The sequence below is a fragment of the Vanellus vanellus genome (assembly GCF_965231255.1).
Source record: "Vanellus vanellus genome assembly, chromosome: 7".
Classification (NCBI taxonomy): domain Eukaryota; kingdom Metazoa; phylum Chordata; class Aves; order Charadriiformes; family Charadriidae; genus Vanellus; species Vanellus vanellus.
The window spans coordinates 21,841,019-21,868,684 of record NC_138912.1 but is presented as its reverse complement, the minus strand read 5'-3'; the positions used below and the strand labels follow the sequence as shown (position 1 = coordinate 21,868,684).

Sequence of the window (27,666 nt, the reverse complement as noted above, 5' to 3'; positions counted from 1 at the left end):
GAATCTCTCACAAACCCCAAATGGAGTTACAATATCAACACTTATCACAGTATCTTCATACCTTTTATACACGGGATCATGCAGATTGCAAGGGGCTGCGAGTCTCTCCCCATTAACTTCCTAGCCCCCTTTTTGAGGTGGCGTTCCTTGGATCCCCCATCCCATTTAGCGCGATGTTAGGGCACTTTCCTCACCCTGAGGACCATCGGATCTGGGGCCACCTGAGCTCAACACTTCCCCCTAAATCTGCAGATGCTCTCACTGCCTCTGCGGATGTAGCTGTGGTACTCTGGCACTTGGCAAGAAGAGGGAAGGAGGGAGACAGAGGGAAGGCAGCCTGCTTTCAGGCTTCCTCATCCCAAATCAGTGCTGGGAGGCTGCGCAGGTAACACTGCTAAAGAGGAGGGGAAAGCAGAGGCACGGGACAGGTAAGCCATGGACACGGCAAGCACAAGGCATACAGCTGCATTGGTGGCTACTCTTTGGGCATCATTTAGTGCTGCACATGTTTGAGAACTGCAAAACTGGACTACCAGTGGGAGGCTGAAGACTGGTGTAAAAGTCTTAAGCCCCAGCAGCAAAGGTAGAGTCCTGGTAGAGGTTTGTGCAATATTGGCCCTAATCTGAAGTCAGCCGGGTCCAAATTCATCCTGGAGATAATACCTTTAACTTCTACCACAGCTTAATTTGGTCCAGGGCTGCAAGAAAACTGCTCAGTGGTTTGATTTAATTTCCATGGGATTTCTCTGGAGTGCATCAACCGCTTAGCTGTGGCTGTGAATGTAGCACGGTCCTGAAAGCACAGTTTTGGAATAAAATGAACCATCGTCTTGCTGGCATGAGAAACACTGGCTTCGCTAATGCCACGATCGGAGTCAGTCCTCTTTTAATGCAATACTTTCAAAAGCAAGAAGTCAAGCATGAGAGCAAGACAAGTGGCAAGCCAGACTCCAGAGAGGCCTCAGTTTATCCACAAGAAGGAAACAATGGTACTTTATGAGTTAATTCGGGATGCTCGGGGTAAAGCACATGTGAAATACTGCATACACTCTCCAAAACAGCTGCGCTTTCTCAGTTGGGATCAATTCATCAGCCCAAGACATTTCCTATTCTCTCCCAACGGCAAGGATACCCGTTTCCCCTGACAAAGGAACCTGCTGTCCCCAGCACCAGACCCTACGGCTCTAACAGTGACGAATTCTCCTGCGCCTGCGTCCCCTGCCTTGTTTGCAGGTGGCCTTTGAGACAGAGAGTATCAGAGCAAACCAGCCCAGCAAGGGGCTCCCAGCAAAAACGACTGGGAGGTTAATTTTGGTGAAGTCTTAAAATGTTAGAAATGGCAAGCCTGATTCCTTGAAGCTCGGGGATTTAATGAGCACGCTCTGAGTGGTGATCTCCCCCCTCTGCTCTGTGCAGCCTTCTGGTTGTTTTATTCAGTTATTTCAAACCCTCCTCTAATGTTAAAGCTTTTGAGACAACTTCATTCAGCTCCTTCACAATCTCAAGCAAGGTCTCCTCTCTGTTCTCAGCTTTCAGTTCCTCTGCCACCAATCTTGCCTTTTCCCTAGAGTACACGTTAAAAGAGTATTCTTAAAGTTTGCCATCCCTTGACCCTGTCTGAGCAATATTGCATTTCCAATTATTCTACCCTGTGTAACACACTGAACTTCCTCCCCCTTTCCTTTGCTCAGGGCTCTAATGATTTTTTTAAAAATCCTCCCCTGCCTCCCTTCTGAATTTTATTTCCCTCTCTCTCCGTTTAGTTGAATGATTTTCTCCTCTGTTCGGTTCTTTTTCTATAATGAGATATTCTTGCCTGATTTTTCAGATGTCATCCACCCATCCCAAGACTGTGAAAAAGCATCCTCTCCTGTCTGTATTGCAGTAACACAATCCAATCCCAAAATGTCAGAGAGCATCCTACAGTTCAGAGACCGGAGCCTAGAGGATTTACAGGAAAAACTGGGATGGCACATGGACATTGAGCTTTATTTGCACAGCATCACTTTTGGGTACTTCCATGGTCATTCCTACGTATCGCATGCCGATTGTAATTTGGTTCCTCCTCGCACAACCCTTTCTGCGCAGCGGCAAGCTGAGAGACTGAGAAATAACGGCAGTGGTGAAAGAGGAAGGTGGGAAGAGGAAGGAAATTTGGGTTGCACAAGCAGAATGAATGGAAAGGGACAAACATACCACGATATCGGTGAACAGGCTGGGGATAGTGAGATCTGAAACGGAGGGGGTGCATGACAGGAGAGTGGTCCACAGGGTGGCTGTGGGAAGAGGGGGACTGGAGGAGGCTGTACGGTCCCTGCAGGACGGGCTGAGCAGCTGTGCAGGCACCAGCCTGGCTCTTGAGACTCTCGGGGCTTGGTTTTCAGAGTCAGCAGCTGGAGTTACACCATCTGACACCTCTGCAGCCTCCTGAGGGCACTCAGGTGGATCTTAGCAACCCTGCTGCTGCCCTCCTGCCTCCCCACAACCTCCCTCTGCCCTGCTCCCAGAGGCAAGTCATGCTGGTCCTGCCAGCCAGGTACCAGTAACTACTCACCAGACAGCTCCAGTTCCTGGGGACCAGCCGAAAAATCCTGTTCCTGGAGTCACAGCTGTGCCATGTGCCGCCGAGCCACCTCTGTGCTCCGTCTTGGAGATGGACACACTTCACATGGTGACAGTAACAGTCTTTCCGATGAAAATGAGGTTTACAAGAAGGAATAAGTTATTTTATAATTAACTCAAGGTGCCTGAACCCAAGATGAGGAGCACTTTTTAACCGGCAGCCAGATGGCTCTACTGGGTCTGTTCTTTAAACCGTCTCTCAGCTTGCCATCCCAGAGACTGTCAGTCAAACAGCAGGCCCTAGAAATTATCTTGCCATCTCTCCAGCAGAGTATCTTTGTTCAGAGGTCTTGCTGGTGGGTTTACAAACTTTATGGAAGCAAGTCCGTTTATAACAACCAGAGTTGCTTCACTAAGGAATATGGGACAGAACCTTTTGTTTTGCGTGGGAGACACCTCTCTGGGGTTGCATTAAGATTTCTTCCCCTTTGTTACCCAAAAGAAAATTAAAAACTGATCACTCCTTAAAAAGAAGCATCAATTGAAAGAGTTTCTTTGAGCCCCCTTATGTCTGTTACAGACACAGCTTTCCAGATCTTATATGCTCTTTGGCATTTATGCTTCTGTTACAAGCCTTCTCACAGCAGCGCAGATAGCTGTTTGCCTTCAGCTACTGGTGCTACAAACCTATTTAAGAGAAACCACTGAAGACTTCCTGTTCTGAGGCTCAGTCCTGGCATGAAAACACACGCGGCACTGCAATCGCGCTCACGCCATCAGCACCGAAGGATAAATACGGCCATCCACCACTTACACAAAATTATTTTTCTTCTTAGAGGAGAATCACAGCAACGAGCACCTTCTGCCCTGCACCCCTGCATAGAAACCGAAGCGTGTGAGAACGCTGACTTCAGACATGAAGCGTTCATAGCAACACTCAGTGTCGATTCCAGAAGCTCCAGATTTTAAGGCCCACAGGAATCCTCTCTCCCCACCTCCTGCATGGCACGGGCCAGAAAATTCTCCCCGTGATTCCCGCATCTGAGCCAAAGCACCTGCACAGTCGTATCTTCTCACTGCATCGGAGGAGTCGCCCACTTATTCTGATGGTTAACTATCCCTTTATCATTATGAGTCATTTTAACATCAAATCGTCATGGGATGCTACCCTGTGTTGGCCTGCTACACTGAACACTCATCAAGTTCCGTGTTTACTCCAGTGAAAGTAACTCACTTTGATTATCTTAGTACCGGAGAGCTCACTTTTTCACTTTTTCTCTCGCATGGGCCTCTAATGCTTTTTCAAACAAAACGGATACTATAATGGTTTTGGTTTGTTCTCTTTTTTTTTTTTTTTTTTTTTTTATAGAAACACTTTATTGCTGCAGTCAATAACCCTGTGTATCACACACAAATAACCAATTACAGTTTAAGAAACTAAAAATAATTCTTCAAGTGGTAATACTGAGAAAATGAACATACATGAAAGGATACAAAACTATACATTTAAGTTACAAGAAATTTACTAACTAAAAAATTCTGCAGAAGTGTGAAGTGTCTTGTATAAACTATACAACACATGCCAGTGTAAAGTCGTTTAACATTATACAATTCCTATCTACAAATGTTTTACCTAAATACAAGATCAGCTGCAATTTTTTAAACAGTTATCTTCTATACAAAGACAAGTGCTTTCAGTACTTCATTGGAATATACAGACACTGCAGTATCTCAGAACTAAAAAGATAATCACAAAATAAAAGGTCCCACTTAGAAGTTATCTTTGTATATTCTAATGTAACGCTGTGGAAATCCAGCCAGCAACATCCTTGCTTTTGTATTTGCCCTCTTTCACCCATATTTGAGACAGATCCAACCCAGAATCACCAACCTCCTTTTCGCTGCTGGCCACAACCTCCACAGCAGACTACACCAGAGACCTGTATCTTAACATACCTCAGCAGAATTTCTTCAGCAGAAATTTGGACCCCCTTTGTCATAGATACTTACCCAGCCAAACACAGGGCAGAAGCAACCGGCCCCCGTGGGTGGCCATATCCGTGTGCCACCAGCGGCACGCCAAGCGCCCCCCTTCTTCACAGCACCACCCCAAGTGGGGCTGATGCCCTGATCAGTACAGGGGACTGGCAGAAGGGGGCTTGGACAGGGAATTGCTGTTGCTTCCCAGGATTTCCCAGGCCCAGCACGTCTCTAACCCCTTGCAGACTCAGCGTAACTTTCAGTGAATCCCTCCTGCTGAAGCAAAGCCCATCTCAGTGACACGGAACCAGAGAAAGCCGTCCCCAGGTCTGGCCATCTCTTCAGAACACAGGGCAATATTTTAAATAACACCCCTGCTCCCAAAATACAGGGTTACAGTTGAAGAAAGTCCTGAGAATTCCTAGGAAACTAATATCTCATGATCTCTTAAAGGGGATCAACCTTCTGCAGCACACGCCTGTATTTCTAACATAATGCGTGTCCGTGACCTGGCAGATAGACCAAATACGACACGGCAGGGAAATTTCCTTGGCACAGCCGACATTTTTTTGGACTGGATTTAAGTCAATAGCATGGGAATCTGGTCAGATGTCTAGAGCTTGGGGCATGTCAGCAAAGGCTCTGGCAATCTAGGGAAGGGCTCGTGGTAGATGGTATTAAGCCTATATTCCCTCCTACTTAAATGCTGGTCTCAGAAAAGCCCCAGGTAACCCAAACTAACTTTGGCCAAGGAACAAGGACTAAAAAAAAAAAAAAAAAGATAATTCTGACTTCTATTTCAGTAATTTCAAAAGCTGCTAGTGTTGGAAAGTCTGACCTGACGGGGGGTTGTCGTTCCCCTTAGTGATGGGAAGGACGGAGCTCACCTGAACTAGCATCAGTGCCTCGCAGCTGGAAGCTAAAAACAAGTCAACAGAATCTCCTTGAGGAGAAAGAAGGAAAAAGCACCATTCAGCCTTCTCACGCCATTTGACGGCACCATGCGGAAGCGGAGAACTGCAGCTCCAGAAGCCCACTGTTAACACCAAGCAAGAATCAGCATGAGAAGTGTGACCAGCATAAATGAAACCCCCTGACAGATGGATCTCTTCTGCAGCCTTTCCTGGTATGAACATTCTTAAGCAGTGTAAGGAGTTTAAATATTAGGCCTTAACTTTCATTCAGAAAAGACCTGCTGGGAGAGGGGATGGTTAGCAGCGACACCGGCTAAAACAGTTTCATCTGCAAATATTTTTCCCCAGATGATTTTGCTGGAGATGTTTTTTCTTCCCAAGTTAAGATACATAGGGGTACAGCAAAAAACTTCAGTATCCCGAATACACTGAACACTACCTGGCCTGTGCCACATGCAGCTTCCAAAACACCAAATAAGATTTAACAACGTTCCACCAAGAATCACATATGACAGTGATTGAAACAGTACCAGCACATCACAGTATGCCGTATCAGCACTTGTCAGAACATCGGTCAGACACCAGTGCCTCTCAGGTGTGAGCTGGAGAACAAGCAGGCTTCATACCAGAACTTGTCCATTTTCATTTCACCTACTGGCCACACATCGGATGAGAACGTGCGCAGCATCAGTCGGCAGCTGATTCTGTGCATCTTGCAGCTGTAACGTGAGCATCCCGCAGACACGTAAGCCTTGTGCACTTGGGCATTTCAGAAGAACATGACGAAAGCGTGCAAGACCTGATACTTAACCCACCTGAGTTTATCCAGTAAATCTTTTCACAGAACAAAATAGAAAACAAAGCAAGACAGTGTATTATCTGGGTTCTCATAACAGAAGAGGATCGCCCACAGCAGAGTTCAGAAAACGGCCCCAGTAATTGCACTTTAAATTATGGCAGGCACAGGCAACAAATTCTACATGCGGATGGTCGTGAAGACTGCTGCCCCGATACCAGCAGGGTATGCGGGGTTTGTCTGCCTGTATCACATAAGCCTGGGACATCCTGGCACCTAGCACCGTACACAAACCCACGCCAGTGCAGCTCTGCTAGGACTGCCTAGAGGTCTGGGTATTTTAAAACCTCTCAAGAACAAGGTACAGCGTTGCTCATGAAGATCACAGCCAGTAAGTTTCAAGCATGACATCACGCAGAGGCACGCACACGCTTTTCCTCTAACAGCTCTTAGAAACCACTGGTGTGTGTTCTCTTACCATAGTCCCTTCTCTGCCTTCTTTTACAAGATTAAATTATAAATAAATTAATATTACATCTTAAGAAAAGGAATCACCGATCTCTTACTCTTATTCTTTGGGAAGTCTTAAAACAACTACTTTTATTACAAAAAAAAACCCAAACCAAACAACTTGCTCAATGAAAGTTGTGCATGAAAAAGAGTAAGGAAAACCTGAACCGGAGCTGGGGATTTAGTTCAGTATCTCGACACATGAACAGAAGCTTTTCCCTAACTGAGAAGTCCAGGCAACTCCTAACACCAACCAGAAGATTATAATTGACTTTACAGAGATTTAGATAGGGCTCAGGTAGAGAAAGTCAGCTGTCAAATGCAGAGGCCTCATGTGCTGACTTTTCGTGGGGCTTTGTTTCCACTCCAGTCGCACTGAGACTTTGGTTAAATGAGGGCTTGAAGCCGGACAGGGGTTCAGTGACACAGATTGGTCACGCCAATTAACAGCAGACACCCCAGGCTTTGGGCAGCTCTGTCTAAAGCCCTGCAAACAGATTCCAAAGCTGTCCCCCTCTTTTCAGTGAGGCTAACTGATTAAAAAGCCAATCCCAAATTCAAAAGCACAGACAAAGCTATTCTCTCACCACGTAATGCATCGCATCAGGACTAAAACCAGGCAAGTATTTTTAAACTTATCCACTTAACGCAATATTTACTTCCTAGGTGATGATCTCAGCATCTCCTCTGACAACGTCAAATTCCTGGTTAATTCACACATGACACAGCACTAAAGAAGGAAAACCAATTTCAGCTGTATTGACTAAGTATCTTTTTTTTTTCCGTAACAGCTCACATTTTTATCAATATAGCAACAAACCCTTTGTCAATGGTTTGGAATGAAAGTTACAACAGGTATATATGTGCAGGTGTGTTGATGATCTGACCTGTTTAAAAAAAAAAAAAAAAAAAAAAAAAAAGCAAAGCAAACCCAATCCCCGAAACAGAGCGTTGAAACCATTACGCATTGAAAACGAACAACTGTACACAGCCACTACTCCCCATACACAAGTCACAAGTGCAATATCCTTTGAAAAAATTGCTTCTCAAAGGAAACCTAAAGAGGCAGAGTTTTTTTTAGTGTTATGTTTAGTAAGATAATGTGGGCATGTGTTGGAAACCACAGGTTGAAAATTTTTTTTAATTTTTTTTTCTTATAAGGCAAGAGGTTTACGTTCCAGAAGAATATATGGGGTAAAGAATGAAGAAATGTTTCGAAAACGACACATTCTTTCAAGTTTCATTCTCATTTGACATATATATTACAAAATAAAGATTTTTAAAAGTGCTATATGCTTTGTAAGTCTCATCACAATATGTAAAGCAAAATTTTACACCTGCTGCCTAAGACAAAATGTTAGTGGCAGTGTTAGCGGTAGATTAGACTCCAGCTCTCTCATTTCCCTCAGTGTCTGGGACAGCCTCCTTCATCATGCTTAAAGAACAGACAAACAAACAAACAAACTCCACTCTACACATATTCCAGAATCATTCAGAGTCATCTTCTAAAGTAACAGACTCCATGAAGTTGATGGCAGTTCACTAGCGGCTTGCTGGATACCAAACCCAAGGCTCATTCTCCCCAGTATCCCGTGGCTCTTTGATCAGCCACTACGAGAGACAAAAGGTTGAGAGGTATGCAACCATGATGACATTGACAGGTACGCCAAAGGGATTCAAAAAAATGCCAACAAAAAACAAAGGTAAAAAAATCCATCTGCCAGCCCTCAGCTGTTAGCCGATTTTAAAAAGGTAGAGCAGTTTGCAGTAAACAATGATATTTTAGATCTTCAAGGACATACAGAAACGCCCCTCCCACCCAGCGATCAGACGTGAAGGATTTCTGCAGCACAGTCTTCTGGCTCTGTGTAATGTGAAGAGTTTGTGTCTGAATGGTGAACCCCAAGCATTTCTTTACTTTCAAAGTTTGGCTCCATTAGTGCAGGTTTTTCAAAAATATTCTTTTTGCTAGTTTCCGGACAGTTTTGTACATATATTACTCGATTATAAGCTTTAAGTCTCTTCCACAGCTGTACGTACACTTTGCATTGTACATACATGAACAGAAGTCCTCCAGTGAAACCAATAGCCACAACCACCAGCTTAGTCCAAAATGGCCACTCTAGAATCCCTGGAAAACAGAAAATTAAAAAAGAAGAAAGAAAAAGAACTGGGTCAGTATCGGCTGGGCTACATTGGATCTCTCCAAAACATCCTTTAAGGGAACTGTCACAGAGTTTGGGCCATACAAACTGTTGTTACTCTGCCATATTTCTTGTTTGGCCTTTCCCCCCCCTTTAAGTCAAACACATGTGGACTTCTACTTCACGTATCACATTTATTCTCACCCGCCAGAGCAAAACCAAACCAATCGATCCTCTGTGCTGCACAAGGGCTCAGACACAATGACAGACAGAGTCAAGGCAGCAGCCAGTAATAAGTTTAGGTCCTTTTACACCTGTTTTTAAATGAAAATTGGATCAGATTATGAAAGGGATTCTATGGCATGGTTTCCTCTTCATAGCAGATGACTTAAGTCAGTGGCCCAGGATGTCTGTTCCACTCTGTGATCTCACAGTACACGGAGTCATAGTCTTTAAACTCATAAGGGAACGATTGTTACCATCTAGCTTGACATGTTCGTTACGCAGACCGGGCATTTTTATCTGCATCACTCCCAGTAACTCGTCGTTGAACTAGAGTGTCTCTTCTGAGGCAAAACTGCAAGCGTTGGAGATGCTGAAGCATCCTGACACACTTACCCTCCGTATTAAGAATGACCACCATCACTTTTCCTGAATTTACCTAGCTCGAACTTTTAGACACCGGATCTCGTTACATCTCTACCAACTACTTTTAAATGAGAGACTATTCACTTTATACATCTTCTGCTTACATCGGCCCTCCATCCACCCCGTTTCTCTCCTCTTTATAGAGAAGCGGCATCACCAGATGGATATGAAACAATGCTAAATCACCCACTATCAGGTTTCACAGAGGATAAAATCATGGCCTCCCAAATATTCAAAGTTTTTATCAAGACACAGACCAGTGTTCTTCTGGAAACACATGGCAGCGTGGGAGGAATGAAAATATTTTAGTCCCAAAATACAAAGGGCACTGCAATGTGACTACTGATGAAATCCCACTCATGATTAATACCTGAACCTCTGATTCACAGGTGAGCTATCCGATGCCATCTGTAGATGGTGATAGCATGTAGTTTCCCCTGTGGAGACATGAATGTATACCCACAGATGCTCCCCACCGCCCCCCCCCCAGCTCATTACAGCACTCCCCTGATTTAGAATCAAAAGGAAGGGAGCAAAGGCAGCATTGTAACAAGTACTGAATATTCACACTAAACTTCCTGTTCACGTTGATCTAATATATTTCTTGGCTAAAATAACCTGGGGGCAATAAATCTTTGAAAACAAATGCTTTTCGTTATCATATGGTAACCTTACACTGAAAGGCCAACAGTTTTCGGCATGCGTGGAAGAGATGGGGTTGGACGGAACAGAAATGGAAAGATTTCATTCAAAGCAGCTTCCTGGCTGAAATCACGAACAATCAACCTACAGCCCAAATTAGAAATGTCCAGTTTGAAGTGTGATTCTGCTCTGAAGAGACTGGAGCAGCTCTGTGGATTGGCCGGTTTATCGATGCTCAGACACCTCCCCAAGCACCACTCTTCAATCCCCAACAAAACATTTCCCACCTGCATGCCTCGTTGGCATGCAATGCTCTGGGAGCAAGGACATCTCGCCTTCTAACGGCTCCCCACCTGGGCAGATGGCCCGTCCCTTCTATCCCCACCTTCAGGGATGGCTCAGCTGCCCGAGAAGCAGTTCTGTGACAGCTGCAAACTCGCAGCCCAGCACACCCAGGTAAACGGATTTCAATTTGCTAAGTTTACCCCTGGCATGCTAACGAAAACCTACTATTCAAGAAGTGACGATACGCCTGCAGTGGGGTGGCAGCCACTACGAGAACGGCAGCGCACCTCATCTCAGTTGCGTGAATTGGAGTCCTGAGAATCAACCTGAATTTCTTCTGCTTCAGGCACAACCGCTCATGAAAACGTCTCCGGTCTAACGTGGCCCTCACGGGAAACCTGTGCTAACCCGCCTCACAGATGACCGAACAGAAAGAAAACCCTGTTGATTTACCTCAAAGATTTGGTTTCAGGTTCCTCTTACTTCTCTTTTTAAAACCTGTTCTGGTTTTGCTCGGTTAAAAGGTAGCCATAGCAGCAAACGAACGCTTACGTCCTTATCTGCTCCGTAAGTGTTCCAATTTAAAACTAAATTAGTTAAGGCAGTGCAATTTTGTGTCTGGCTACAGCGGATTAGCTCTCATATCTCTGCATTTCATAAGTGCAAACTAAATTGACTCGAAACAGACTTAAAAAGCACCCACAGATGAATTTACACTGATTTAACGAAATCATTTTAGAACTGTGCTTTTATAGCAACCCAACCTCAGGCTAAAGCTGACTAGTCTAAGTATAAACATTACCTGCACACTCACGCTGCGCATCCTCTCTGCATTCAAGATAAATAAATATTCCAAGAGAATAAGTGGGACGATAAGCAAGTAACATACCGGTAGTCTGTCCCTGTTTAATCTCTTCCGCGGTCCTGTCTATCAGGACGTAGAGAGACCACACAACGCAGGTGATGGCGATGATATGGAATGTTACAGAGCACACGATCTTCCTCCTCTCGCTGGCTGTCATCTGCAGCTTCTCCCACTGGCAAGAAACCCAGAAGCAGAGCAAAACATTAGGTGTTTATTGCAGCTACTAGAGAGTATAAAAAATGAACATCGATAAGAACCAAAACCAGGCAGGAGACCAGCTTCCTCCTAAGATGGGATTTTAAAAGTCAAACGGCATTATTGCCCTGAGCACAGCGTGTACGCAGCTCACCCTGCTGTGACGGGAGCGGTCCTGGCGCCGGAGGGGACCTGCAGCGCTCAGCCCCGATCCGGAGCCTCAGCGCAACGCCATCGCGCCCTGCTCGCCCAGGCGGGCGCAACGCTGGCACAGAGGCACCCGAACACGAGGCCTCGTGCAGCGCAAGCAAGGCTGCTCCTTCCCCACCGAACAGCGGGTACCCACCGCCACCGCGGAGCATCGTGAGCGGCAAAGGGCACCCTTGCTCAGGCAGGCATTCAATAAAACACTGCAAGAGAAGTGCTACGTGATCCAACTGACCAGTGCGCGCAAGACGGCTCACGCCGAGCTCTGTTAGAGCCCCCCGGCACACAGTCAGGGCGGTTTAGCTCTCAGATGAAGGCTGCTCACTTCTCACCTCCCACCTTGGGGTTTTATTCAGTCTTCACGTATATTTAACACTGCTTACAGCAGCGACACCCATATTTTATTTTCAGTGTTTCAAGTGCGCTTAAATACACGTGCCCTAGGAATATAGAGTAGAACTGGGATGACAGCTTTTGTAAGTGAGAGGATGCAGCAAATTAAATCGCCGGACCTGCCTCTATCAATAATGTTTACACAGCCCAAATGAAAACCACACAGCCAGGTTTTTGTCATTTAGGAAAGATACAAAGAAACTCGACAATTATTATAGATGCTTCTAATATGCAAGGAATTGTTCAAAACCAGCTTTTATTTTTTTTTTACCTGAGATACCTGGAAGCTTTTTTTAAAATTATTTTTTTGGCAATTCCCCCAATGAATGTTTTTGCATGTGGGTTACGCATCCCTCAGTGTATCTGCTTGGAACAGAGAGTTAAGATGGGCTTTTCTCACGCTTTCACTAAATATATGCTGGGGCACATAAGCTTCTCATACATACCTCTGCATTTCTAGAGAGCTGCATTTGATGTCTCCTAGAATAATTTGTAGAAAAAGAGGACTTTGAAAAGGAGGAATAATGTGAGAGTGAGGATGACCTGACTGGTACGATTGAGATCACCCATTATGTTGAATTATTGTTTCCACTGCTACAAATACAGAAACGGTTGAACACTGAAACAGAGACTTTATGATCCTCTCTGTCTTGCCAACAAACAATCTCTTTGGCCAGTCCAAGCCACATCTCCTGTTCTGTGGGCATCCAAATCTCATCATGGCACAAGAACTGGAGACTTCCAGCAATGACATGCTAAGACTCACGTCATGCTAGAAAGCGTTATGCTTTCAGTCTTCTTAGAAAGAGATTGGACAAAATATTCCCTTTGGACGTTGTGTTTTACACAGAAAATTGCTTTTTTGCATCTAAACAAGTTTGTTTAATTTTGATAGAAAGTACAAATTAATTAATTTATTTTGTCAAAATGTAAGCATGTGAAATCTATTTGTGAATGCTCTTACAGAGCCACGAGGACTTGGGTTTTGATTAATTTATATCTCTCTCTTCTGTTCTGCAGCTTGAGCTCCTCTGCTGGACAGTATCGCCTCTGAACTTCTGGCTCCACAGCCACCAAACCAAGCCATACCATCTCACCTCTTCAAGAGAAATGACTGCACAGCAAAAGAGAAGATATTCTGCAAACTGTGCACTAGCCCAGAGAGGAAACTCGAGTCTGTAGGTCCCTGCTGCATTATTCCGATGACACAGCATGCGGAATTTCCCCAATTACAATAGTCAGCATTTCTGGGTTTTTGAAGTGTTGTTAAAACAAAAAATTCAGCAGAAAATTTAAATTTAATGTCGTCTTTTTTTTTTTTTCCCCATTGAAATTCTAAAACAAAGCATCCCTCTCTTGTCTCCCCTCATCGTCACTTAAACCGTGACACTTTTTTTTTCTCATCCTCTTCCCTTAGTAACTTCGTGTTTGAACAGGCCAACGCACGGTACTGTGATACAACCTTAGGATGCTGAGCATGTTTAACTCCATTTCCACCTCACAGACAAGCACAAGCCCTATTATTTGTCCCATCCTGTTCGTAATCACCAGTTCCAGACTGTTTTCTCCTGACTGACAGGATACCGTATAGGCGGAGTTGAAGATACGGAGGCAGCTCGTCGTCTGGCTGCAGCTGAACCTCTACAAGACTCTCTAGATATATTTGAGAGGTAAATTCCTTCTCCCTCTCTTTATGGCTCTGTCCCTACCTTCTGGCAGCTGGTCTCTTTCCCACAGATGACCTATTCAGATACAACTAACGACGCTGAGTGACTCATTTCTGAAGGTGCCCAACAGCTTTTTCTCACAGGGCACACACATTCAGAAAATGTTTCCACCCACTCCAAGCAGAGAAAGCACAGAAAAAACAGCAGCTAATTGCCAACTATAGCAATTCTTTTTACCTGAGATTGTCTAGAGCAATTCCTCTGATGTCCCATGGCCGGGCTGTGCAAAGTATTGTCTGTGCAGATAAGAGAGCGTATGACGGCCAATATTGCAGCTCAGGGGTACTACGCTCTGGGTGAAGGGGCTACCCAAGGCGAAATCTGCAGTTCTTAGAAGGCAACGATTCACCGCAGTCGTAAGCGGAGGTTGTCCCATCAACCAGACATACTAAGACATATACACGCTCCATAAAAAAAAAAAAAAGCGTTTGAAATCCGCTCTATTTTCTGCTAGGGGTCACTTTTAGGAATCGGATGAGTTCTTATGACAGATTTCGGATGGCTGCAGTCTGGACTTCCCACTCTACATGATTTTGGCTCATCATAATTGAATTTAATATTTCTCATTTATTCTAGGTCCAGACTGAGGTTATTGTTATTAACCTATTCCACTTTGGTAGACATGGCAAGATTTGTCTGTGCTAAGAATACCAGTGACTTCCATCTCAAAACCTTGATGGTAAGCACCAACTGAACTTGAAATCCCGGAGGATGTGGGAGAACAAAAAGGATACAAGCACAAAACTGGCCTTACAATACAAGTAGCATTTAAGTACCTATACTTTAAGTCACCAGATTTATGAAAGGTACTTTTCTATAAAACAAAAATACAGGTTCTAGCAACCTGAAGTACTAAAACCTAGTCAATCACAGTCTAAGAAAAGGTAAAAATGAAAACATATTTATTGGTGAACCTTCTTCTACATAAACTACGATATTTTTGCTAAAAAAGGTTTGCTCCTTTAAAAAGAAAAAAGCTATAAATTTTAACCAAATTACACTCAGAAAGTGTGATTTAAAGTAAGTTTAACACGAAACGCTCACATTTTCAAGAGAACTTAAAAGCCACGTGGATCTCAGAGCAGCAAACTAAATCTGGTAACAGTACTACAAAACTCCCTATTTAAAAAAAATTGGATAACTGCAGAGCAAATACTTTTGTGCATCAGCTCTTAATATGTAACTGTGAAGAAAAAAATCAGGTTGCCGCACGCGCATACGCGTATGTGTGTGTATGTATGTACGTTTACACACAGAGAGCTGCTAGGCTCCAATAGCTAACCCTCAGAGTTGGATTGCACCGATGCAATTGCGGAACAATTTGCACAGATGCAATTTGCCAGGCTGAGTGTTAATTTACACCCTTTTGCACCTATACAGAGGGGACCAGGCTTACCAAGGAGCCACGGAAACGTGCTAAATAGGTGGGGGGTGCTGCGGGCTCATGGGCAAGGACTGCCTCTTCTCGCAGCGGATCTGCATTTAACAAAGCATTTCCTGGGGGAAGCGGGTGTTGCGCCTACCTTTCGCAAAGGCTTCAGTTTTGTCTCCATGATGAACTCGTACTTGCACAGTTCACAGCATCGCGTGTCTGAGCTCTTGATCCATTGCTGCAGGCAGGCTTGGTGCACAAAATGAAGACTTCCCGTGCAGTGACAGGGGGTAATCAAAGGGCTCTCATCATCTCCTTCGCAGTGACATATCCTGAATCAGAAGCAAAGCTGCTCATTAGGAGAAGAGGAAGCAGAAAGGATGTGGAAGAGGCATGTAATATCTGTGATCGCACGCGGTTGTCCATTGAGGATCCTGAGACGTACATATCAAAGGAATGTTTTCCACAAAGGAGCTAAAACTCAAGATCTCCATTGCTGCGCAAGCACGTACACAGGCACGAAACAACTGAGCACAGACACTGCTAGCTAGACAGCTGCTTTCTAACAGATGAGGCGGACACACAGAGCCTGACAGAAATGCAGTATCCAAAAGAAAAAACAGGGTAAGAAATGACAACGCTTCATCTAGAACGGCAGCACTTAACTGAAAATAGCACTTAAACAGATCAGACAGCACTTCCCAAGACAAAATATGCACAGAGAGGTACAGCTACTCACGGAGTACGATCTGAAACAGAAGATAAAACAAAATTCCCAAACCAATGGTGAAACAGCCCACCCCAGTATCACGAAGAGTTAATTTAGATAGCCTGGATTTTGCACAAGAGAAGTGATTATTTCTAGTGTCGATTGCTAAGAGACACGTCCGCGCTGCAAAGCTACAGCACTGAACCTCCCCAAAATACACCTACTCTAAACGGACTAATGGTTTTGCTCTCCAAATCTTACTTTGCAAGAGCTGCTAGGGAAGCATCAGCTCTGCGAAATCCCCCGTCCGTTTCCCTCACAGCCTAACTGTGCAGCCAGCAAGGACACCCGATACAGCGTTACTAACGGGTGCTGGCATTTGATTTCCAGCCTCAATTTATACAGAGCCCTTGGGTTGCATCAAACATCACTAAGTCCTTCTAACCGCGTGGAAGAGGTCATGAATTGAAGGGGGGATGGTGAGGAGCTCAGGGAAATGAATGTAAGTTACTAAGCATATGTGAAGTACGTCCTGGCGTGCTGCCATCCCTGTCTATTACTGAAATCTCTTACTGATGTGTAGCATCTTGCCTCTTGCGACCTCGCTGATAGCTGGCAAGTGGAAATGAAGGAGTGGGTGGATTACAACAGCGTCTTGTTGATGACAAGCCAGTACGGAACTAGATTTTGCTGGTAATGAGGGGGAGAAATCAAATAATATTGGCAAGTAGTAACAAAGCCAGCTTCAGAAAGTGCTGTCAGGGAGGAGACAGATTAGGATGGTAAAACGCTAGGTAAAGGGATGGGATGTTTGCTTCTGTACTTGGTGACTCCTGCTCCTCAGCCACATCTTGGAGCTGGGATGGGGCACGCCTGCCCACAAGTCACCATGAAGACAGTCCAGAGCTGGCTGTTCTCACCACCTGTGCAGATGACTAACCCTCTGTAGTTAGAACAAGGACACCCATCCTTTTTGGACCTCACACTATGGACATCACACAGGCCCACGGGCACCCAGCGCTCAGATCCCCCTTTCGATTAAGGCATCCAGAAAGCCCTTTACAAATAAAAGAGTGTTGTGGGACACAAACTGTGAGGAAAAGATAAAAAAAAAATTAAAAAAAATAATCTTAAGCTATATCGACCTGATCTCAGAAGCAATTTTCAAACAGTCTGTTTTCCTCCTGACTGCCCACCCTCTGACCAAACCAGCAGTGGCTGTGAGGACAACACATTGCTCATTAAAAGCTGAGACACGTTCAGCTCGGCCTTTAATACACATAGCTGATTGTCTCATGGTATTCCCAGTTTGGGCACTGATAAGAGAAAAATGCCATCTCAGAACCCCAAACCCGAAACAAATTGCCAGAGAATTTATTTGACTCCAAAGGGAATTCTTTCGCTTCGTAGCCTTGTTAAGCGCATCAGAGGGGTGCAGGACAGCAGAAAGGAGGCTGCATGCTTCAAAGCGCACATATTAAAGCAAGGTGACACAGGGCGGCAGAAAAGACAGAAACAGCACAGAGGCAGGGGAAAAGCAGAACGGTCACCACTGCACATGGGAGGGCTCGAAGGTAGGCGGTTCTCCGGTAAACCAACCTGCAGGTATCCCCCGATGTGGACACAGGGGAGAGAGGGGGGAACTTTTCTGAGAGGGGGGAAGGGCAGTCAAGGTCACTGTCCTTCTCAACTGAACAGAGCGGCGCCCGCTGCTCTTTTGATTTCAGTTTCACTGAGGTGCTGTCCTCAAAGACGTCATCGTCTCCCATATCATCAGAGCAGAAGTCCGTGCTTTCCACCAGCACGCTGGAGGATTTCTCAGCTTGGAAGTGACTGGAATAGCTCTCCAGTTCGTGGAACTTATGCAGGCTGCTGGTGCTGGAGGTGTGGGAGAAGGAAAAAAGGTAACGCAACAGTTTTTTGCTCCTTGAGTTGTCATGGTCCACTTTGTCCTCCAGCAAGGGGATATGCACAGCGCTGTTGTTCTCTGCTCCTCCCGATGCACTCGAGTAGTTGGAAAGGGAAGGGATGTAGGAGTGCTTAGAATTGCTAAAAGAAAGAGGCCTGAGATTTAGCGGTTTCCTCTCTTTAAGGTGGAATTTGTTAATCCTTAAACACTGCTCTTGAGTCGGGATCAATTTGCCTTCTGAGCGTGTTCGCTCCACATAGTCAAAGCACTCACTGGTGCTCTGCGCCTTCTGGTCCACGTCATTGAGAGACTTGGAGAATTTCAGAGTGCGGGTGGGCTTTGCGTTCTTAGCAGACCTGAGTGCCTGGCCCCGATCCTGCCCACGGGAGTTTCTCTTTGCTGCATGTAACGTGTCCTGACAGATTACTGTCACAGTGACCCCTTGTGTCAGAGGGCTCTGGCAGTGCGGATTTTTCAAGACAACAGCAGACTGCACTGGACTGTGATGACAACACTCAGAAAACACTGCACTGGAACTGCATGCAGAACAGTGGAATAAAAGCACAGAAAGTAAAAAACAATTACATAAGAGAACACGTATAATTAAAAGTGAAGAAATGAGCATTACGGCTAGTGTGGGAATGGCAAACATAGCGGGGCCGAACAGTCAGTGGGATTCAACGAAGCAGTGTTAGACAGCAGCTGAGTCAAACAAATGGGACGCTTCAAACGGGACCCCCGCCTGGCTTACTTCCCCATACGTGTGCTTTTCCAGTTTTGGTTTTGCTTAAGTTGAACCTCGCACGGGCCTCACTGCAGCCATGCAAACAACACACTTTACCTGCAGATGTCCTGGTTGGATGGTGTAACAGAAGTCCGAGAGAAGCTATGAGGGGCAGAGATAGAGGTTGGACTTCCAGCCTGCAGTGAAATGACAACAAACACACGGCAAGTCACAAGTCGGAAGAGTTTGGTATACACAGCAATCGCCTTCAGGGTTAAACACAGCATATCACTCTGCATCAGACATTCAAGGGCTAGTTGCAAGGAAGTAGCTTTACTGTAAAATGCTAAAAAGGGAGGTCACACAGCCTCATCTTTGGAAAAGTAGTAATCGGAACAAACGTTCTCCCTCAAGGTCAAATGCAGCCATCTCTGGAGCGGAACCTGCCAGCTGTCAAACATTGCACGAAACAATAGCTCAGGAAATGAGCAATGCTACAGTAATTAGAATAATTAGATGGAGGTGTGTATATAGACTAGTCGGAATTTAGCTACCATACAATAGCTAATCCTTCCACTTACAAAGATGACAAGAGATTAGAGGCTTGGGCTGTGGCTGTTTTGGTTTTTTATTTTTTTTTTATTATTTTTTTTTTTCTCACAAGGCAGAACCGTCAGTAATTCAGTAACTCAGACACTATTTGGGGCTTATTTTCTGTGCTAGCATATGCACATGAGCACCATCTGCCAAACCAGACCATTCCCTGAAGTACTCTTTGTGCTTTGCGAGCCCTTTCATCCTGCTCTTGCTCTGACAGGGTCCCCCACCTACTTGGAGAAGAGGTGTGGCAGCAGTCACATTCGTAGACCCAACAAGCGAGAGAAAATAGAAACAGAATAAGTGAAGAATTCAGCTGAACTAACTCAAAAAGATAAAGCTAAGCTCTTGGCATATTTAACAGTTGATAGACAAGCCTCTAAAATCAACATGGTAAGAACAATCATTGTCTCAGGGCTGGGACTCCATGAGCTATTATTATAGGCCTCTTCTGCCTCAATATTCTGTGGGTCATTAACAGAAACTTTTTGACTCTTCCTAGAGGTTTTGGCAAGGAGACAACCTGCGTTGATAACCTCGTAACAGAGAATCTTTAAACCTGGTTCTCCCATGTTCCACAGCTGTTGGTTGGATATGCCCTGCCGCTCTCCCACCGCTGCAAAACACTGCTTGCATTTCAGAATTCAAACAAAGGTTTACAGCTCTTTTGATACGAAGCCAAGCCCGAAACCCAGGAAGGAACAATGCAATCAGCAGAACAACAGAAGGGCCAACACCATGCTGGGCTGCACAAAGCCAGGCCAGGAGAGACCTCGCCTCAGCCAGCTCAGTCATCACTGCTTTGACCATCTCTGGTCACGGTGCAACACACACACACACTCTGTCTGTCTTGGGTCTCTTCAATTCCATATTTCATTTATTAAAAGCTCCTATGGTATATTTAAAAACAAGGCCACTGCAGGCTTTTATACTCTTATAGCAAAAGCAAGCTTCTTTGTCACACAACATACTCTTCTTTCTTTGTGAGAGAAGATGGGTATACTAGGACACACACGCAATTTTATATATACAGATACAACCGTCATCTTCCAATTTACAGGACCCATCTGTTAAGGTTTTGTTTCTCTAGCCAACAGCACTACAGCGAGCAATGTATCTGGCCTCTCATTGGGATGTCTCAGGTGCACCGAGCCTGAAAAAATAGGTATCCATTTACAGCTGGGTCTGCAAGAGTTGAGGGCAAGACTCAAACACATGCCTCTTGATCCGTAGTAGGACACTGTAACTTATTTCCCATATCCAGTTAGATACACATATAGAACAAAACCCAAGAGAATAACCTTGGGCAAGGAAGCAAACTGAACTATGTAATTTGATTTGTTACATTCATAAAAGACTTAAAGATCAATTATTGGCTTTATCCTGGAAACCATGGTTCTTCCCATTTTACACCACTTGCACATGCTAATGATATACAATGCTGCCCATACAGTGAGGGGAATTCAGGTATTACCTGGAAATTTTCTCTCTGTTTGATGCTTAACCTCTCCTGAAAGCAGGTACATCTCTGACTTCAAATCCTATCTTTTAAAACAAGTTTGTGCAGTACTTACTTTTTCTAAAGAAAGACTGACAAGTTATTGAAAGACCTGACACGCTATAATCTGCTGCTGTAATTATGCAAATGAAAATTAGTAAGACTTAAATAATGAATTATTTAAAAAGACATATTTAGCAATCTTCTGAAAACAAAATATTGAACCAGTAAAACAGCATGTTGCATTCTGCCATGGAAACAGAGCCATATATTGTTGGAACTGAAGTCACAAATCAATTAATAAATCTGTCTCAGGCTTTATGTTATGAGCAAATCACAGAAGGTAACATGCTTAGAATGAATCCAATCTCTCTACTCCTTCACCTTAGCCATGAAGCTTTCGAAAAAAAGACAGCAGTATATATGATGTGACAGACTAATAACAGATGAGTAGATTCAGTGATTCAAAATTTCCCTTCTGAAGCCATGTTACTGGTTTCTTGATCCAATTGCCTGCCACCAAGACAGTGTCAAAGTCTCACCACTTGGGAAATCAAGAGGCTGGGACAAACAAGAAACTGTGGAATTTCATTTGCATTTCAAGCTTACTATTCCATTTCTAGATGCCAGCGCCATTCCAGACAGCTTGCAAAAACCCCACCCATTTCCTTTTCCTCCTATCTTCTTGCTTCAGTACAGGAGGTCCTTTGCTCCATCTCTATATATAATGCAAATGCAACCAAATTATGAACAGAAGTTAACACGCTTGGAAAGGCACTACAAAGCGGAACAACAAAACATTGGAGGAAGTTACACCCCACCCTCGGTTTCAGCTAACGTAAGCTGTGGCTACCACCAACCACCACGGTTCAACGAGCCTCCAGTCTCTCAGTCCGTCCTCCTTTCCTCCCGTGCTTTTCGTTCATGAAACTATTTACACACCTGCATTGCAGACCAGATTAGGATAGCGAGGTCGGGTAAATCTAACCACATCTTTTACTGAGCTTGTTTAGTGCCAGTCACTTCCCTAGCTCCCGCTGCCAGAGGAACATCAGTCGGTTAGAGCAATGAGCCTCCAAGGGCAAGGCACAACTCACCGACAGGAGAGGAGCCCAGCGAAACGCAAGCTGCTGCCAAGAACCCGAGAAGTTCGTTCTGCCAGTCCTAGAAGCAGAGGTGCACGCAGCTGACGCTCACCAGTCCACACAGCCCGCCTGGGTTTACTGACTCAGGTACAGCCGCTATCAGGCAGAGAGGTGCCTCAGAAAAGAAGAAACACTGGCAGCCTTGGGCCAGAACAGGGCAAAGAAGAGGCAATGTGATGGGTGAATGCAACAGAGAGGAGGAACCAGCTAGCCTGCAGCTCTGATGTTGCTCCCATGCAAGCCTCAGTCTGAAGAGGCTGGGAAAATAAGCAATCAAAGGCTTCACCACCCTGTAGCTTCTGGCACACACACCATCTGTAATGCCCCAGCAGCAGCACCTTTCGTTGGACTGGCTACTTACGGTGGCAACAGCAGTAACAGGTTTTAAAGCACTCCTTATCATAGGGGGTTTCTGCCATGCTCATTATACGATGGGTAGCTTAAGCCCCAACCCTTCTAACTCCAGAATCACTTGAATCTCTGTGGAATTTCATGCTCTTCGCATGGAGGAATATCACCTCCAACGATGAGTCCTAGGAGCTATGTGCTAGTGACTTACCCTGTCCAGCCAGACTAGTTGCCTAAAATAGCTCAGGACTAAAGGTCAATAGTTAGTTAATTATGTATATCGACATTCCCATCTACTGCAATTCAGTGAGGTCACAGCGTGGCTTGCACTCATGTGTAGATAATCACAGTGACTCTGAAGGCAACAATCCCTGGAAGGCTGCTGTAGGGTTGCCATCAGGAACATAGATATATATTTACATATATGCGGGTGTGTGTACGTGTATATATATGTACATATGTGTACATATATACACACATGTACATATATAGACACACACACGTGCTGCCATAGCTAGTTGTTCTCATTCTGCCCCCACTCCATGAACAGTGTGATCTGTTGGTGAAGGAACTCAGCCTTTTCCGATTGCCTACTTGTGACAACATGCTGCACATTGAAAAGCAAAAAAACCCACCCTGTCTCAGAAAACAAAAGCATCTTTGAAATGAGCCATAGTGAACACATCAATGGTTTGGGTATATTCCAAGATAACCTGCTTATCTAAGATGGCACTTCTGGATATGGCTGCTGTCATCTCACTCTGGGCTGCACTTTAGTACTAGCAATTATACCTCTTTTTAAAGAACAGGGCCTGTCACATTCTAAAAACCTTATTAAATTATTCATTGAAGGCAAAAAGTTAGAAACAACTCCAGAAGAATTCCTCCACTGATAAGAAGTCTGAAGGAAGCATAGAAAGGTTTTCCGCCACACCTGCAAAATTGATCATTTCTAGGTGCCACATGAGTAGGACCAATACTGTGGCCCTACTATTTGTGCTACAAAAACACCTAAAAGTCTCAGCTAAGGACCTGGAACTAACATATTAAGCACTATACACATTTAATAATGTAGCACATCTCTCCTTTGGGTTAAAGAAAAGAAGCAAAATTTTAAGTCTTTTACTTAGGAGGAACTGCAGCACAAGGAGCTTCAGACAAACACAAATTTAGCAATAGAGCAAGGAGCCAAACACTCCACAACCCAAATTTCAACCTGGTATTTTGATTATGGGTTTGCCTTTATTTTACACTGTCATGAACCCATTTCAAAACGATGCTCTTCTGCTGGGCTAAAAAAAAATAATAAATAAAATAAGAGAGAAATAATAATCCTAAAAGGTACCTGCACCTGCTGTCAAAAAGACTGATGCTAAAAAATGTCTCAAGCGCCATTAGACCACTGCAGCAGTTTCTGTCTGTCTCCTGTCCCCATAAAAACAATGGGAGCACAGTGATGGTCTTCTCCACTCAGCCAACTCCAACTACCACCAGTCCTTCCGGGGATTAAAGAGACACAGCTAACCATAGTAGAGGTTGGCTAAGTGGAGACATCTCCCACCAATGCCCTGGAGTTGCCCTGTGCCAAGCGCAACCAGTGATCGAGGTCCACCGCCTTTCATCACCACCACCCCAAGCAAGCCCCCTGCACTGTGACGCTTTTTCAGCACTGAGATCAGTGCTGTGATCTACAATGGGCCACCGGGAGCTCCGTTTTTATCAGATTTGCCTCTCCTGGTATTTACACATCACAATGACGAATGTGGCAGAAGCACATGGGGAAGACAGAATCAGAGGGACGGTTATCACACCCCGTGTTTTAGAAGAACTCATTGCCAAAGAGCTATTTTATCTCTCGCACACAGATCCTATTTAAATGTGTATTAAGAAGGCAAGGCTGCTGCTAGACACGGACATGGCAGGCACTTCTCTTGCATGGTGCATCTCCAGAGGCAGCGAAAGCCCCAGGCCCTGCTCCCTGCTTAGTTTACACCACGGAAACCAAGACCAACCACCCCATACCTGTTCCTCTGCCAGCACATAGGTACAGACAGCGATCTAGGACAGAAAACAGTGATAGAGGCCTTGTGAAAAAAGGCTCCAAGTGCCACTGCAAGGCGCTCCACAGCTAACCTGGCTAGTCTCCAGACAGGGGAAGGACGTCTACAAAGAGACGCAGGGAGTCCGACTCTGTTGTGCCCCCCTCGGCGCCATTCACCTCCCCTCCCTTTGACAGGGGCAGCCCCAGCCCCGTCTCATCCACCGCGGCAAAATTCAGTTCTGCTTGTTCTGCTGAGAAGACCTGAGCCTGGGCTGAAGGCAGGCAGGGAGGTCTCAATTAAACCCAAGGGACACATCCATCATTTCTCGGGAGCCACTGCAGAACAAATATAATTGCTTGGCTCCAGCTATCCACCGGTATGCAACATATTTGTGTTTTTAGGCTTTCAGCAAGTGCCGTATTCCATGTACACACTGGCTGAGGGCTCCTGCTGGCGTGCACTGCAGCTGTGAAGATTCCAACGCTCATCTGTGGAACAGACATGGTCATTTCACCGCACACGTGTCAAAGGAGGCCTCCAGCTGAACTAAGCACACCCAGGCAGCAATGTCATGGGACCAACCAGTTGTGCCGAGTGTACTAACCTGACACTTGAGATCACCAGAACAGGCCACTACGGGCAGACTGGATGTTGTGAAGGGCAAAGAGCCCTGCCGACAGGCTGGTTTTGAAAGCTTTTCCTAAATATCAAACGTGGCAGGATCAAACATCAGTAACTTCTGGTCTTCTCCATTAAATCCTCCCTACCAGGGTTGTGCTGTTTTGACTTCCAGTGCATATTAAAATCAAGTGTCTTTAGCTGGGGTAAGATGCATTACTGGAATGGAGAGTGGTTAAAAAAAAAAACAAAACAAACGGGGGGGGGGGGGGGGGGGGAGGGAAGAGAAGATGTGGGAAAGAGGCATCTGAAATTTTCAAGATTGTCAACTCCACCATATAATTTTGGCAACAATTCAACAGGAACCAGCAGTCAGCTGCTGGAAGAACTTTGTTCCACATTTTATATAATGTATATGACTATAATTAAAATTATGTCTAGAACCTAGGAGCGGAGCTGAAGTCAGCTTCCCCTCATTCTTCCTAAAGAAATCTAAAGCAGGATTCTGGCAGGGACTTTCTCTAGAGATACCAGAGCTGAAGGCAATAGAGAAAGGAAGCTAGCTATCCTTTCAAAATCTCCCCAAGCGTAACTCAACCTGCCTATAGCACAGGATTAATGTTGACTAAACCCAGTAACAACTACACAGGTTCTGAGGGAGGAGAAGAAAAAAAAAAAAAAGGCCCCTTGACTTAAAAATCTTCCTCAAAATACCCTGAATGGACTGAGAGAAGAAAAGAGGAAAGGAAACACCTGCAGGTTCCTCCCTCACAGGGTGCCCTCATACCTATATGAAGTAAGAATCCAGCCCCAGGCGAGGGGATTTATCACAGCACAGGCAGACTATCGCCCTTCTTACGAACACGACTGCGCCGTGTCCCAGCATGAGGTTACTTGCTCTTGCGGGTGGGGAAAAGAGCATACCTTAATCTTCACCCTGTACAGTTTTTCCAGTCTTTTCCTTTCCCCAATAGCTCAGTAGAAGGATTTTAAAAAAATTTTTTTAAGCAACTTCATTTTCCCTACCCCCAGGCTCATGCACCTGAACAGAGCACCTCTGAGCAGCAGTTCTTTTCAGTAAACCTTGGTCATCTGATAGACTATAGGATAGCCAAGTTCTGCGACTGAAAAACCTGGACTGCTTTTCTACGGACGAACGCCCACTGAATCCATCAAAGCTTCAAGCAACAGCGGACGTGTGTATTCATATGCTTTTCTAAATCTGTTCCAAGCTGATGAACAGCCTAAATGGATTTTAAATTTCATAGCAAGCTTAGGCTACCACTTTGCGTCTCCACTGGCTGCCATTCAGCCCAAGAATAATTTAATACTTCACAGAGTGCTTCTGCTCAAAAGATAAAACTGTACAGGTCTTCAGAAAAGACAAAGCATTTACATTTTTTAAGGAGTGCACTTTTGATTCCTTTGCTGTGATCCCAGTATTAGTATTTTCAAAGTTTACCCCTTAGAGGGCCACGAAAGTAAGACTACAAAGCACTTCCCCACTACGCTAAAATCAGCCCTCCAGAGCAATCAGATGACAGGAACGGCACACAGATGACCTGAAGGTATTTCCATACATCACATCATCGGTTTCAGGATATATCAGACCCTGTAAACCTAAACAATATCACTAATTTGAGGATAACTGTTTATAGACCAGCTTTGTTAGTGCCTTCATTTAACCTGCTTGTAAGCACAATTCCTTTATCTAAAAGCAGAAGGCATGAATTACCACCACTGTGAAAATCCCTTTTTTAGCTGCTCTCAGTGGCTAGCTGTGTTTTAGGGTCAATTTCATCTATATTTAGAGGACGAAACTTCTATAAAGCTTAATTATTGCCCTGTGTGGCTTGTATGATGAAGGCACTTACCAGTGAACAGTGGCTTCTTGGCAAAAGTGCTGGCTTAGGGTAAACAGTGGGGATGTGGATCTGGGCTGTATGCCCTCCCTGTGCCAATCGGAGGTGTTTCGATCAGCATCACTGTGCTTGAACAGGGCAAGTTGGGAACCGGGCCGTGTCCAAGTCCCATGACTAAATCAATTCAACCTGCCTTCAGCACTATTTTTTTTTTATTTCAAAACAAACATAGAAAATATTGCATAAATTCAAACATTTAACGTGGAGCAGATTTAAAAGGAGTGTCTGAAATACACACACCAAAAAAGCAAAGAAGGGCCTGGAGGAATGCCACGTCCCCCAGCGTGCAACAGACTGCACAAACCCTAATGGCAGCATGTGAAGATCCTCCTACATCTTATTCCCTACTCCTTTTTCTGCTGCTTCTGGCCTCCATCCCTAGCCAAGTATTCAGGTGATTGTTTTTTCTTGGCCTGGCCACACGTACTAGCATCTCTTCAGCCTCTCTTAGCATCTGCCTCCTGGAGAACTGCCTTTCTGCCCCTTCCTCCCAAGGAACGGCTCCACCTGGCCCCAGCACTTGGGGTCCATGTTCGGAGAGGTCCTGCTACCTCTACCAGCTGATCTCATTTTCAGTGGCACCATCTGTCTGCCTCCCTCCTTGATCACTTTTAGCCCTAGGGCGTTGCTTTCCTTGGTCACACCGAGTACCGCAGCATCCTCTCTTGGCTAGAGGCTGAGTTCTGACTCAATCCTTTCCACTCATAGTGCACTGTGCAACTGAAAGCAGTGGAAAGATACACAGCAATAGTCACAGCAGGTTCATAATGACATATCGGCACCAGAAAGGCTTTGAATCAAGTGGCAGTGCCAAGCATTTGTAGCAGATTTGCTACATTGCTACGCTGTAAGCTAGATTTGGGTGGAAAAATAATAGCCGAAACAGTCATTTGCAGGAAGCATGATCATTATTT

The 27,666-nt window shown here is 44.9% G+C and overlaps 1 protein-coding gene across 1 annotated transcript in view; it reads right to left on the bottom strand.

Annotated features, from left to right (window-relative positions):
• Positions 1-3,737: 3,737 nt before the first annotated feature.
• The window catches only part of MARCHF8 (membrane associated ring-CH-type finger 8), a gene marked incomplete at its 5' end in the record, with an annotated part of 79,691 nt that continues 55,762 nt past the window's right edge, over positions 3,738-27,666 (bottom strand). Inside the window, 5 exons of the mRNA XM_082486782.1 lie at positions 3,738-8,893; positions 11,371-11,518; positions 15,392-15,572; positions 17,549-18,394; positions 18,700-18,779. Coding sequence (XP_082342908.1) covers positions 8,589-8,893; positions 11,371-11,518; positions 15,392-15,572; positions 17,549-18,394; positions 18,700-18,779 — 1,560 coding nt within the window. The 3' untranslated portion in view covers positions 3,738-8,588. The remainder of the gene's footprint in view (positions 8,894-11,370; positions 11,519-15,391; positions 15,573-17,548; positions 18,395-18,699; positions 18,780-27,666) is intronic.